The following is a 14,993-nucleotide window of genomic DNA, read 5'->3' on the forward strand; positions in this document are numbered from 1 at the left end:
TCTGCAAAACCTTGTGTTCCAATTTTTTTCTCCTTCCCTTCTCTTCACTCTCTCCCTTAGAAGGCAAGTGATCCAATCTATGTTAAATGTGTGTAATTCCTCTATACCTATTTCCACAATTATCATGCTGCACAAGAAAAGTCAGATCAAAAAGGGAAAAAATGAGAAAGAAACAAAATGCAACAAACAACAAAAAAAGTGAAAATGCTATGATGTGATCCACCCTCAATTCCCACAGTCCTCTCGCTGGATGTAGACGCCTCTCTCCATCACAAGACCATTGGAACTGGTTTGAATCATCTCAGTGTTGAAGAGAGCCATGGTCATCAGAATTGATCATAGCACAATCTTGCTGTTGCCGTGTACAATAATCTAATTCTGCTCATTTCACTCCACATCAGTTCCTGTCAGTTTTCCCAGGTCTCTCTGAAATCATCCTGCTGATGGTTTCTTATAGAACAGTAATATTCCATAACATTCACATCCCATCACTGACTCAGCCATTCCCCAACTGATGGGCAAACACTCAGTTTCCAGTTCCTGGTCACTACACAAAGGGCCACTGCAGACCCCCGTGGGTCCCTTTCCCTTTTTTATGATCTCTATGGGACACAGGCCCAGTAGAAAAGCTGCTGGATCAAAGGGTTGCCCAGTTTGATAGTTTGGGCCATAGTTTCACAATGGAGAGATGCTCTTTTGATGGGATGATGAGTTCGCCTCTTTCCTCTGAGAGCCGCTGGGTCGCACTGGGAGGGCTACTTAATTTCTCCACTTTCTAAGCCAGTCTCAAAGTCTGTGTGTGCACTTCAGAGAAGATGTGCTGGTAAAGAGTATTCCTCAATGGTTAGCGCACTCTACCAGGGAAATCACAGAACCTGCCCCAGTCCCTGACTAATAGATTGGTTGTAGAAACATCTTTGCCGTCCTCCTCCTCCTCATTAGCATCAGCTCAGTTACTTTCGTTTCTCCGTTTTATCCCCCACACGACAGTCTGAGAAGCTGCCCCTGGCCTCCAGCTTACAGTTGGGAACGAGAGAAGGTGACACACGGAGCCCTTAGAGAACGGTATGAGACTCATGGAACATTGAGATCATTGAAGGCGATGGGAACGTCCAGCCTGGAACGGGGACCACTGGCCGGGGGCTGAGAGTTGGCCAGGACAGGATTTTAGATCTCAACCTCCAGGCAAACTGAGCTTCTCTAATCCAACCTCCTTCCTTTTATAAATAAGGAAGCGAAACCCAGAGAGGTTATGGCTTACCTGAAGTCACACGGGTAGTATTAAAAGTAGGCCTTGAACCACGTCTCCTGCCTCCGGGGCCAGTAATATATTGCTAAAATCAAGCATTAAATGCTTAATATAGGCTGAGTGCTAGGGATACAAAGGCAAAAATGGAGAAGCTATCCTTACCCTCAAGGAGCTTCGTTCTATCAGAGAGAAGACCTTGAACGTATACAAGTATATTCAGAATCGGATACACAGGCATTCAATATAAGCTGGGGAAGATGGGCTGAGATGGGATGGGAGGGATCATCCTCGCTGATTCTGGCCCCCTGATCCTGCTCCCGTGGGTGGGCTCTCACCTTATCGCTCCCAGAATTAGGCGTATAGGTCCCTTGAAGGCTACTTCCAAGCCATGTCACCGTACACACGTGTAGAGGGCGGAAACTCTGAGTTGCTGCACTGAGGTCGGACAACAGAGCACCTGAGGCTAATCACCGATTGGACAGTACTCTGTTAGCATATTCTTGGAAAATGGCCCTTCCCACTATTCTGTGCTGGCTCGATGATTGGTGTATACAGAGAATTGCAGGAGGGACTAGGGGGTGGAGTAAGGCTAGCCAGAGTCACTTTTGGGCGGGAGATGAAGAGGAGAGCTCGTGGAGATCCCGCGTCCATCCAATCCACTTCTACCCATAAAGACCAAGGACTTTTGCTACTCCTGACTCCAGCTGATTCTAGGGCAGCCAGGGTGCAACTCGGTCCTCACACCTGTCTGTGATGTCTTTCTCTAGCTCCCTTTGTATCTTGTCCTTGAGGATTAGGATGGGTGCTCCTGTCTGGCTTCCCGGCACTGTTCTATCACCTGACCCAATGGGGAAGGGAAGGAACCTTTATTAAATGCTCACCATGGGTCAGCCATATGCTAAGTGCCATTTGCAAATATCGGCACATTGGGCCTTCACGGCAAACACGGGAGGCGGTGCTGTCATTATCCCTCGTTTATAGTTTAAGGAAACAGTTTTAGTGACGCGTTCAGAATCACACGGCTGGCAAGTTTCTAAGGTCAGACGTTGCTGTCCTCCGGCGTATCGCTCTATCTACTGAGCCACCAGTCGCCTCTTTATCGCTCGTTCATTTGTGCTGAGGGATGGCGAGACTTGCTCCTGATTGGCTGTGGGCTGGGGCTGGGTCAGGCCGAGGAATCAGGATGATGCTGAAGCGGTTACTCTGGGGGAGTTGAAGGACGAGGGCCCCCTCAACTGGAACAAAGATATTTAGAAGCGAAAGACGGTCCATTGTTCTGAACATGGCGCATTTTAGATCTCTCTAGGATTTCTCTCTAATAATAGAGAAAAAGTGTATTAATAAGAGATGAATGAAAGAATTGTGCGACAGTGAAGCTCCCACCTCCGTGTCTTTGCACAGGTGTTCCCTCCGGCATGCCCTCCCTCCTCAAATTCACCTCCTGGAACCCTTGGCTTCCCTGGAGAAACAAGCCGGGCACCTTCTCCCGCCCGAGGGATCCAGATCTCCCTTCTTCCCCAGGGGTTAACCCTCTCTCCTTTTGAAATTACTTTGACTTTTTTTTGGCAAGTATTCTATATACATTTAGCTGCATCTCCTCAGTAGATCCTAAGCTCCTCCACAACAGGGATTATTTTATTTTTATCCCAGTGCCAGGCACATAGTAGGCACTTACTGAATGCTTGGTGGGTAGAACTCATTTATTTTCTATCCCTCATTGCTCAGCACGCTGCATTGTTGCCAGAAGGCACTTAGGCGTGGGATGAATTGAAGGGAGTCTCTCAAGGGAGGACTTGGAGGTCCCTGTTGGGGTCATTAGTCACGGCCGCCTCTCACGTCTCTGTTTCTGTGTCTCCCCGTGCCAAGGAGGAGCCAATTAACCGTACACTGGATTGTCTCTCGTTGTTTCCAGAGCCTGGTGACCGCGGCCCATTGACTCGGCTGATGAAGTGACTGAGAAGCCCCCTTTGAAGCCCTGAAGATGGAGCAGCCCGAGGGTAGGCATTCTGCGGTCTCGGGACCTCGGGGAGGGCACACGCTGCTGCTGGAAGGTGTCCAGCTCCCCACGACCGTGTGGAATATCCCAGGGTGACCGGCGTCCTCCGCGGCCGTCTCCATCATTGGCTGCCGGTTGTATTCAGGAGGGGCATTTCAAGCACGACCGAGAGCCTTTTAGTGTTTCCAGAGTGTTTCAGGATGGTGGAGGGGGCGATACATTTAAAGACTTGGGTACATCTCTCACTGGCAGTCACATATTCTTCCCCGGCCTCAGTTGCTTCATCTGCAAAAATGAGCGCACTAAAAAGGCTCAGAAAGCCCTTTCAGCTTGGATCTGGGCTCCTGCGGGTGTCTCGGTTTCCTCCTTAGTAACTTAAGGGATTTGGAGGAGCATCCAGGTCCCTTTCCGGCTCTGGAGCTACAGACCTGTGTCTTGTAGTTGTAACTATTAAAGCTAGAAAGGACCTTGGAAATAACTTTGAGGCAGCGAGGTGGTACAGTGGTTAGAGCGCTGGGCTTGGAATCGGGAGACTCATCTTCCTGACTTCAAATCTGACCTCAGGAGCTGACTAGCTGTGTGATTCTGGGCAAGTTACTTTATCCCGGCTTGCCTCAGTTTCCTTGTCTATAAAAGGAGCCAGTCCAGTATCTGCCAAAATGGCATCTCCAAGTGATGGATGAGACTAAAAAAATGGCTCAACCACAAAGCTCTTCATTTTCAGTCTCCTTTGCCCACTTGTTTAGTAGGCGTCTGAGGTTAAAACCGGGATATCCTGGCTCAGCGCCCCTTCTGCTCTGTGACCCCTCCTAATTAGGAAATAAGAGGAGTTCTAATTTTTCACTATCCCATAAGGTCTTTCACCAGCCCTGACCTCCAGGCCTGTTCTTGCATTTTCCAAAGACAGTTAATTGTTCCATCTCAGGTGTGTCCAACTCAGCCGCAGAGCAGCCCTGGGAGACGGCCGCTCACACCTTTTCCAGCCCTCCAGCTGCCCCCGTCTTCTCGAGCCGGCAGGCTCTGGTTTTCCGGGGCTCCCTGGGTCCTCTGGGGACAAGCCCCGTGTCTCCTTTCTTTCTTGAATTTCTCATCTTCCTTTTTGGACCGAAGAGGACAAGGGATTAAAAGTTCTAGTCTCTCTCTTGGCCTCTTCCAGCAAGAGACTTAATTCACCTTTGATTTGACTTTTTTTCCTTCTTCTCCAATGTCTGTTTTTGGAAAAAGTCCAACTAAACCCTTTCCCTTCTCCTTCTCACCAAGCCTCTGGACCTTATGGCCGTTTCCTCCTCAGAACCTGGGAAAAAGCCATCTCCCAGGGCTGCTCCGTGGTGGATAATCTGAGAGAGAACAATGAACTGCCTTTGGAAAATGCAAGTTCCCATGGTCCCGCTTCAGGTCGCTCTCCCAGCGGGGTTCTTTCTGGCTTAGACTTCGAGAGCTGGGAACCCTCAGAGGGAGCCCTTTGCACACGAGGAAAAGAAAGGCTCGAGGTCCAGTAAGTGGCAGAGGAGCTTCGAACCCAGGCTTTTTCTCCCCACAGACAGTCCCTCTGCCAGGAGGCCGCGTGAGGGGCCACTGTTCCTTGTCCACGGCAGGGCGGCCAGTAGGGCCGCAGTGTGGGGGGTGCAGGAGCTGGTGTGTAAGGACTGGGAAGGAGGAAAGGGACTGGGCTGTTCAGGGCTCCATGGGACGGGAGAGGACTTTCCCTCGGGTGCTCGTGTAACACTGCTGGCATGGGGCCGGGCGGCTGCGTGGGCAGTGCCTTGGCGGAGGGAGGCCTGTAGACCTGTGAGAAGGCCGCTGCAATGCACCTGCTGCTTAACCAGGACTGGGTATGTATAAGGTGTCATGGCTGACGAGCTCGGGGAGCCGGAGCCGCTATTCTCTGGGCCTCCAGTGAGGATCCAGGAAAGTAGGAGCTGATACCACAGCTGGATGTCTGCTTTTAGGGGAAAAAAACACCAAGATAAAAATGCCCTGGGGCAGAGCAGAGTGTGTATTAAGCCCATATTTCTGATTTCTCATTCCAGTGAAGGCCTCTTGCTTTCCTCGTTTTTCTCATGGGTAATTAGCTTTTGAATTGGCTCTACTTTTAAAAAATGTGTAGAGATATAGTCATGTTTCTGACCTTCTCTCCATGGTCCTGGGGGTAAGTCAGGGCTGTGTCATTAAACTGAGGCCACAAAAAGAGCCAAAGCACAATTTCCCCATTAGTTGAGTCTCTGCTGGCCGGGTCAGGGAATAACCCTCTCGGTAACTTCTGCCTCCTTCCTCTGAACTCTCTTTTTTGAGCCCAAGACTTCGAGTAGAGTGAGCTCTCAAGGAGCACAGGAGGGCACGCTATGGAAGTAGGAGCTGGCAAGGGGGGGTATGGCACTAATGGAAGTAGGGAGCTGGCAAGGGGGGATGGCACTGATGGAAGTAGGGAGCTGGCAAGAGCTGGGTATGGCACTGATGGAAGTAGGGAGCTGGCAAGAGGGGGGATGGCACTGATGGAAGTAGGGAGCTGGCAAGGGGGGGTATGGCACTGATGGAAGTAGGAGCTGGCAAGGGGGGGTATGACACTGATGGAAGTAGGGAGCTGGCAAGGGGGGTGTGGCACTGATGGAAGTAGGAGCTGGCAAGAGCTGGGTATGGCACTGATGGAAGTAGGGAGCTGGCAAGGGGGGGTATGGCACTGATGGAAGTAGGAGCTGGCAAGAGCTGGGTATGGCACTGATGGAAGTAGGGAGCTGGCAAGAGGGGGGATGGCACTGATGGAAGTAGGAGCTGGCAAGAGCTGGGTATGGCACTGATGGAAGTAGGGAGCTGGCAAGAGCTGGGTATGGCACTGATGGAAGTAGGGAGCTGGCAAGAGGGGGGATGGCACTGATGGAAGTAGGAGCTGGCAAGAGCTGGGTATGGCACTGATGGAAGTAGGAGCTGGCAAGAGGGGGGGATGGCACTGATGGAAGTAGGAGCTGGCAAGAGCTGGGTATGGCACTGATGGAAGTAGGGAGCTGGCAAGAGGGGGGGTGTGGCTTGTTAGAAAATGTGAGATTTGGAGTTAAAAGATCTGAGTTTGAATCTTCCCTCTGTTACTTACTAGATATGGACCTTGGGCCACTTTATAAATGGAAGATGCGGGCAGCTCCAGGTCCAGGGGAAAGTGCTGTTTAGTTTATTTTGACTCCCACTGGGGAAGGCCATAAGACAGAAGGGTCATTCAAGGTCATTATGTTCAATTCCCTCTTTTTATGAAGAGACTGAAACCCAGAGCAGCGATATCCCTCGTCTAAAATCCCACAGACACTAGATGGCAAAGGTGGGATTCTAACCCAGGGCCTCCCACAACTCCCAGCCCAGCCCTGTTTCTTCCCTGCTGCTCCATCCGGTGATGGACACGTGCCGGAGACCGCTTTTCCCGGACAGGTGATGGTGAGTTAGCTGAGTTCTTGCCACCTGAGCCGTCCCACTTTTTTCCAACAATCCGTGTTTCCGAGGCGGCCACGTGGGGCTGCAGACGAGCCGTCCTGGCCGGGGAACGGAAGTCTGCCGGCCCCCGTCGGGCTCCGATCGTGGCCGGGGGAGAGGGGACGTTTTGGGCACGGTCGGGAACGTCCTTCCCCGGCAGTGCGGATGGGTAAATGCTCTGCAATGCAGGGGCTTGCAGTGCGACCTGATGCTTTCTAATCTTAGACATACTTGACGCCTCCAGGGTCAAATAGCCTGCGTTTGTGAGAGCAGGAATTGAGCTGCGGCATCTCCACTCTATCACGCTGTGTCTCAGCCCTTAGAGGACAACCGCTGTCATTATTAATTAATGTCCATGTCTAATTGAGCGCTCCTTTAAACAAGACACAACGAATGGCTCTCAGAGGGCTCCAGGCTCCCACTCGCCCCTGGTCTTTGTGACAGGAGACCCGCTAGCATGGGAGGGTCCTCTCAGGGCCAGCATGAAGTCCCACCAGCCCCGTGGCCAGAGAGACTTGGCCATCGGGGGAGTCTTTATTTTTTCAATCACAGAAACTCCCAGAGACTCTTCTTCCTAAGCTTCTCTTCTACGTCAGTGGCTACTCCATCAGCATGAACCTTCCATGAGGATCCTCCCTTTGCCGTGAAAGTCGGCCCTTTCTTGGCCCACCTCATGCTGTCGGAAGTGTCTGGGTGCCGGGAGGTGGCTTGAGCAGGGTCCCCAACAGTCAGTGCCAGAGGCCCTCTCTATTCACATCATCTTCCGTGGTTAAACATTCTATTTAATCCCCCTGCACCTGTGCATATGTAGCTACAAAGTCACCATATAGCCACATATGCACGATTTTTTGACTTTATATTTTGACTATTTACACACACGAGGGCAGCTACGTGGTAAAGTGAACAGAGCATCAGGCCCGGAGTCAGAAAGGCCCGAATTCAAATCCGGATTCAGCTGCTTAGTCGCTGTGTGACCTGGGGAAGTCACTTTGCCCTGCTTGCCTCGGTTTTCTCATTTGTAAAATGAGCCGGAGAAGAAAATGGCAAAGTATTCCGGGATCTTTACTAAGAAAATCCCAGTTGGGATCACAAAGAGCTGGGCATGATTTAGTAACAACATATACATACGATTATGTGTATTACATAAATCACAGCTTTAGGAGAATATATTTTGATTCTGTATATTTAATTACAATTTATGATTGTACTAGATCTATGCATATATGACATAATATATGGTCAATATAAGACTATATGGTCACATGTAAGTATATGTGTAGTCATAATAAACATGTGTATAATTGCTAGATAAAACATATATATGTGATTAGGGGTAAATAGAAATATCTACATGCATATTTGTGCATATTTCACATACGACACACATAATAATAGAATCCAAACTAGCGTTAAAGGGTCTTTAGTGATAATCCTACTAATTGCTCCTTCCTCATTTAATAAGTTAGGACGTTAAGACCGGGAGGGGGCAGATCCTGAGGTAGCCAAGAAGCTTCAGGCCGGCGGGGAGACACCGCGGCCCTCCATGGAGGGCCTTCCCCTCCTGCCCTTGCTCGGGCGGCCCGGCCTCCCCGGCCCATCCTGGAAGCCACTCTGGGATTTCTCAGAGATAGATCTGGGCGTTTTCCTGGCATTCCCCTAATTCATCTCGAGGAAAAGCTGGATAGAGGAGCTCCTTGTTACAAGGTGTTTTGGCCAAGGACTATTTCCTTCTCCCCGGTTCATTAGCAGCCAAGTAACAAAATCTTTGAGAACATAATGAACATTTAACACCTTCAGAGTCTTATATTCTGTATGAGGGCGGCCAAGATGATTCATTCATAGAAGCTGGAAGGGAATCTTGGAGTCCATGTGGGATGGATTCTGCCTCAGCTTCCTTATCTGTAAAATGGGGATAATATTAATACTTACTTCTCCATAATAAATACTTATTACATTGTGTGCTTCTTGTGATCCCCACCCCGACCCCTCAGGAGAAAGCCCGGTGGGCAGGGACGCTTTGGGTTTTGTATTCCTCGTGCCTGGTACAGAGTAGGTGCTGGATAAATGTTTCCTGGATGGATGAATATGATTGACTCCAATTGGACAGAAGGCCAAAGGAAGGTGGGTCGGAGGAGGCTCTAAGGGGCAGGTGTGATGTGAGCTGGGATTGGGAGGAAGGGTTGGAATCAGGCAGATAAATTTAAATTTGGCCAAAGTGGAAGGAGTGGTTGAGAAGAGGGAATTACACTTGGGAAGCACGGCCTGGAGAACTGGAATAAGCCTGGTCTTGTGCAGAGCAGAGGGTACGCTGAGGTGCGATGGGAAGAGCTGCTTTTGCTGTTGCAAGGCCTGGATTCAAATCCTGCCTTTGCCACTTAGTGCTGGGTTTGGGCAGGCTTCTGGTTCTTTATCTGTTAAAGGAGGATTTGGGAGAGATGATCTCCAAGCCTCCTTCTAATCCTAAGATTCCATGAACTAAGATTGGATGAGTGGGATGGGGCCGTGTCGTAAAATAAGTGCTACCGGCAATTAGTCAGTAAATAAGCATTTATTTATTTAGCACCTGTTTTATGCTAGACACTAGGGATGCAAAAAGGAGCCCCTCAATGGCTAGTGGAGGGATTTTCAGACCTCCACGGCCGCGGCCCGCTAGCCTCCACTCAGCCCCAAGCGAAGGAGTTGGCGGGTCTGGGGACGGGAGTTCCCGACCTTGTCCAGGATAGACCCAAGCACCAGGACCGGGAGGAAGAGCCGGGGGACCACATCTGTCCCCCGAGTCAGGGCCCCTTTCCCCAGGACCTGCCCGTGGTTCTGGAGAACCTTTCTGTCTTCAGTGGATAAAAAGCGAGCGACGTTTCCAGGTGGATTTAGCCCTCCCTGTGGGGAAATTTGTCCTCTTGCCTTCCCCCCAGTCGGCAGAATGGTTTCCGTTTTTTTCCAGTCACAGGGGTATTAGTGTATTCTCTGATCTCCAGGTAGAAGGGATCCAGAGGGGGAAAAACGAGGAATAAGCGGGGGATATTCCTGGATCTGGCTTGTTTTTCTGGCCTCGGGTTTTTGGAAGCTTAGCCGCTGAAGAAAGCCCAGACGCCGTGGAGCACTTAATCTCCGAGCTCAGCAAGACTTACCGGTCTTTATTTGACTAATGTGGGGCTTTAATTTTTTGGATGCTCAGATAGATTTGTGGCGCGACCTCCAAAACCTTCCATTTCCATAATTGCCAGTTAGCACCGATCTGGCAAATGGCGGCTCACTCAGCGTGGCAGCTCCAGGAGTCGGGCCCGGCCACAAAACGAGGCGGTTTCTTGTTTCTCGGGGGCTTTGTCTCGGGCCGATTCCTCCGGAGCCTTTCGGGTGTCGTGTGTGGCCGGGAGCTTTGTCTCTGGGTCGATTCCTCCGGAGCCTTTCCGGTGCCGTGTGTGGCTGTTCCCTGTCCGGTGCCCGCAGATTCTGCCGGGTATTAGCTGATGTAACGAGATAGAATCTCCACGAAGCCAAAAAGCACCGGCGGATTCTCACACGGCCGGTTCTGAAGGAGACCCAGGAACAGACTTGCTGCTGTTGGGCTCTCGCTTGGGGAGTGTCTGTGTCTGCGTGTGTGTTTGTGACCGATCTGTGTCCTCTTGTTTTCCAGCCGGAGAGCCGGCGCCGCCCCAAGGGGATGGGGAAAAAGAGCCCGCCAAAGCCCACCCATACTCGGTGGAGACGCCCTACGGCTTCCACCTGGACCTGGACTTCCTGAAGTACGTGGACGACATCGAGAAGGGGAACACCATGAAGAGGATCCACGTCCGCAGGAAGGCCAAGCAGCCCAAGTTCAGCACCCTGCCCCGCAACTTCAGCCTCCCCGACAGCGGGGCCAGGCCCCCCGCGGCCCCCGCCCCCCAGGCCCTGGGCCTGCCCGCCAAGGGGCCCGAGGAGCTCCCCGGGGACCAGCCCGCGGCCGGCGGGGGGGAGGTCAGCTACAGGAGGAGGGTGCTGCTGGCCGAGACCATCCGCCAGGCGGAGGCCGCGGAGGCCGAGCCGGACGGCGAGCGGGGGCGGCCCCAGCTGCTGAGGGCCTCCAGCATGCCCGTGACCCTGCTGCAGGCCAAGGCCTCCGACGAGCAGAGCCCCGGCTGCGCCCTCCCTGAGCCCCTGCCTCTCCCGCAGACCCCGGAGGAAGGCGGTTTCTCAGAGGGGGCCTTTGGCCCCGCGGAGGGGTTTTCAGACCCCCACGGCCGCGGCCCGCTAGCCTCCACTCAGCCCCAAGCGAAGGAGCTGGCGGGTCTGAGGCCGGGAGTTCCCGACCTTGTCCGGGATAGACCCGAGCACCGGGACCGGGAGGAAGAGCCGGAGGACCACATCTGCCCCCCGAGCCAGGGCCCCTTTCCCCAGGACCTGCCCGTAGTTCTGGAGAGCACGGAGGAGGAGCTAAAGGCGCCGGAGGCGGAGCTGGCGGCCACGCCGGGCACCCCGACCCCAAGCCCCCCGCCTCTCCCGTCACCCATCCCAGAAAACGGATTCCCCCCTGAAATAGAACTGAACATCAGTGAAATCCCGCCTCCGCCTCCCGTGGAGATGGACGTCAGGAGCATCGGGGTCAGGGTGACCGAGGAGAGCCTGGGCCTGGAGCCTCGGCCCTCGGAGGCCGCCGGAGCCGACGGGGCGTCCGCCCTCAAGCAGCAGATCGCCGCCCTGGAAGGGGAACTGTCTGAGCGGACAGCGGAGCTGGAGCGGGCCAGGGCGGCCCTTCGGCAGCAGGGGGAGGAGCTGAGGAGCAAGGAGCTCAGCATTCGGGAGCTGGTGGGCGCCGTGGCCCGGCTGGAAGGCCGGCTGAGCCCCGGGAGGGCCCCCGGCAGCCGCAGCGATGCCGCCGTCAACACCGACCCGGTCGGCGAGGCGTGTGACAAGGGCGTGCTGGCCCAGCTGCCCGTCCCGACGGAAGCCGGGCCCCCCCTGGAAGGCTCACCCCGAGAGCTCCTGCCCCAGGAGCCCGGCGCCTCCCCCCCAGGCCCAACCACAGCTATCTCTCCACCGAGCTCAGGATCGAAGAGCAGGATATGGAGCAGGAGGGCGGCCCCCAGGAGGGCGCCGGGGGAGGCGCGGGGGGCTCCCCCTCCAGCCTGGGCACCGAGGGCTCCTCCCCGGGCACCGAGCCGCGAAGCTCCCCCCCCGACATCACCATTGGCCAGTACGTGAAGAAGATCCAAGAGCTCCTGCACGAGCAGTGGACCTGCCTGGAGCACGGCTACCCCGAGCTGGCCAACGCCATCAAGCAGCCCGCCTCCAAGCTCAGCTCCATCCAGAGCCAGCTCGTCAGCTCCCTCAACCTGCTGCTGTCGGCCTATTCGGCGCAGTCGCCGCCGGAGCAGGAGGGCGCCAGCAGCGGACCCCCGCCCCCGGGTAAATATGGGCACGGGGGGAATGGGCGTAAGGAGGGCGCCAGCCACAGACCCCCACCCCCGGGTAAATATGGGCACAGGGGGAATGAGGGCGCCAGCAGCGGACCCCCGCCCCCGGGTAAATATGGGCATGGGGGGAATGGGCGTAAGGAGGGCGCCAGCAGCGGACCCCCGCCCCCGGGTAAATATGGGCACAGGGGGAATGGGCGTAAGGAGGGCGCCAGCAACGGACCCCCGCCCCCGGGTAAATATGGGCATGGGGGGAATGAGGGCGCCAGCAGTGGGCCCCTGCCCCCGGGTAAATACAGGCATAGGGGGAATGAGGGCGCCAGCAGCGGACCCCTGCCCCCGGGTAAATATGGGCACGGGGGGAATGGGCATAAGGAGGGCGCCAGCAACGGACCCCCGCCCCCGGGTAAATACGGGCATAGGGGGAATGAGGGCGCCAGCAGCGGACCCCCGTCCCTGGGTAAATATGGGCATAGGGGGAATGAGGGCGCCAGCAGTGGGCCCCTGCCCCCGGGTAAATATGGGCATGGGGGGAATGAGGGTGCCAGCAGCGGACCCCTGCCCCCGGGTAAATATGTGCATGGGGGGAAGGAGGGTGCCAGCCACAGACCCCCGCCCCCGGGTAAATACAGGCATAGGGGGAATGAGGGCGCCAGCAGCGGACCCCCGCCCCCGGGTAAATACGGGCATGGGAGGAATGGACATAAGGAGGGCGCCAGCAGCAGACCCCCACCCCTGGGTAAATATGGGCATGGGGGGAAGGAGGGCGCCAGCAGCGGATCCCCGCCCCGGGTAAATACGGGCATAGAGGGAATGAGGGCGCCAGCAGCAGACCCCCACCCCTGGGTAAATATGGGCACGGGGGAAAGGAGGGCGCCAGCAGCGGATCCCCGCCCCCGGGTAAATACAGACATGGGGGGGAGTGGGAAGGTGAATTTTGGTGAGGGAGGAGGGAGCCATTTTCCATCTTAACACTAAAGCAGGGGCAGGGGATTTGTTCTTGGGAATAGACAAAAATAGCAGACCCCAGCCCAAGATGCAGAGCGTAGGGCGGGCAGAGTGTACGGCGGGCAGCCCGGCTAGTTTCGGCTGCTGTCCATGTCCTCTCCCTGATCTCCCTGGGGGGTGTCAGCTGCAGTCCCCAGGGTCAGGGGACACGGTCCAGACTGCGGGAGAGGAGCTGGATTTCTCATCAGAAGATCCGGCTTTGAATCCTGGCGGTGGCTTGCCGCTGTGTGAGAGAGCTCGAGCCATTTCAGTGCTCTTCATCTCGAGCTTTTCTCTGACAGCGGCGTCCCGGGCTCTATTATGGTGTCTGCGGGGCTCGCCCTTTCAGTGAGCATCACTGGGTCAGCGGGATGTAGACAGAGCTGGAAGCGGGGCCGCTAAATCCTAAAGTCCAATAATCTGTCCGGCGGCGGGATTCGAATTCAGCTCTCCTGACCAGCCCCAGCATTCCTGGTGCTTTGAGGTCATGGGCCTCACACTGTAGATTCTCCTGTAGCTAGTTTTAGGTGCTGTTGTTTTGATAATTTGTATAACTAAATAAATTTTATTTGTGAGGGAGGAAAGAAGGGAGAGAAAGGGAGAAAAGGGGAGGAGAGTGAGAAAGAAGGAAGGGAGGAAAGACAAAGGAGGGAAGAGGAAAGAGAGAGAAAGGAGGGAGGGAGGAAAGAGAAAGGGAAGAAGAGAAAGGAAGGAAAGGGAAAAGAGAAAGAAAGGAGGGAAAGAGAAAGGAGGAAAGGAAAAAGAGAGAAAGTAAAAAGGGGAAAGAAAGAGAAAGAAGGAAGGAACAAGAGAAAAGGAAAAGAGAAAAAGGAGGTAAGGGGGGGAAAGAAAAAGAAGAGAGGAAAGAGAAAGGAGGGAAGGAGAAAGAGAAAGAAAGAAGGAGCAAGAAAAAAGGGAAAAGAGAAAGGAGCAAAGGTGAAAGAAGGAAGGAGGGAAAAGAGAAAGGAGGGAAGGGGAAAAGAGAGAAAGAAGGAAAGGCTAGAAGAGAAAGGAGGGAAGGGGAATAAGAAGGGAAAGGAAAAGAGAAAATAGGAAGGGGAAAAGAGAAAGAAGGAAGGGGAGAAAGAAGGGAGTGACAGAAATGGAGTGAGGAGGGAGAAAGAACAGAGGGAGGGAAGGAAGGAAGTGAAGAAGGAGAAAGAGGTGAAAGACAGTAGACAGAAGGTCTGGCCCACATTTGGGAGACTGCCTTTGGGCATGAAAACGCGCTTTCTTCTAGCCGATTGCACGCCCTTTGCATTTTTGGATAAGTAGAACCAGACTGTGTTTGACTTAGGGGTGAGGCTGGGAGGGCTCCGAGATCCGATGCCCGCCGTAGCCGGGCCTCTTGCTCTCTTGCCGGGACGGCCCAGCACATTTTGTCCGAGCAGAGAAAGGACTTGTTTCCCATCTCCCCTTACTGCCGGTGAGCACGAGTCCTCGTGCTCCTGCTCCTCGTGCCCCTCGAGGGCCGAGTGGTGTAGTGGGCAGAACCTTGCACTGGCAGGAATGAGACCTCGTTCTGGCTGATCTGACGTCGGGGACCCCCCGCGAGTCTGGGCTCTGCTACGTAAGGCCGGCGTGACCTTAGCCAAGTCATCCATAGAACGAGAGGCATAGACTGGCCTCTGGGGGTTCTCCCAGCTCTCCTCTGATCTGGACTCTGCAATCATGTGCTTCTGAGCACAGCTGTAGCTGCCTTTGTGTCTAGGACCTGTGACTTCTGAGCTTCACTTACCTCATCTTACTAAAATGGGTTCCTAGATTGCGAGTTTGAGAAGGTCCTAAGAGATCTGGCTTCTCTTTCCCACTGTCCGAGAGAGCCTAAAGTCCTCAGGGAAGGTTTGGAGAGGACCGTGAGGGCAGAGCCAGTCCAGCCCCCTCCTTCTGTGGCTGAGGGTACTGAGGCCCAAGG

General features: G+C 54.3%; 1 protein-coding gene across 1 annotated transcript in view; it reads left to right on the top strand.

Moving 5' to 3' along the window:
- Window positions 1-669: 669 nt before the first annotated feature.
- Window positions 670-14,993, top strand: part of KANK4 (KN motif and ankyrin repeat domains 4) — a 42,898-nt gene continuing 28,574 nt past the window's right edge. The window contains 4 exon segments of the mRNA XM_051999545.1: window positions 670-1,065; window positions 3,162-3,246; window positions 10,333-11,685; window positions 11,688-12,083. Of these exon segments, the coding sequence (XP_051855505.1) occupies window positions 3,231-3,246; window positions 10,333-11,685; window positions 11,688-12,083 (1,765 nt within the window). The 5' untranslated portion in view covers window positions 670-1,065; window positions 3,162-3,230.

The sequence above is a fragment of the Antechinus flavipes genome, chromosome 4 (genome assembly GCF_016432865.1).
Source record: "Antechinus flavipes isolate AdamAnt ecotype Samford, QLD, Australia chromosome 4, AdamAnt_v2, whole genome shotgun sequence".
Classification (NCBI taxonomy): Eukaryota; Metazoa; Chordata; class Mammalia; order Dasyuromorphia; family Dasyuridae; genus Antechinus; species Antechinus flavipes.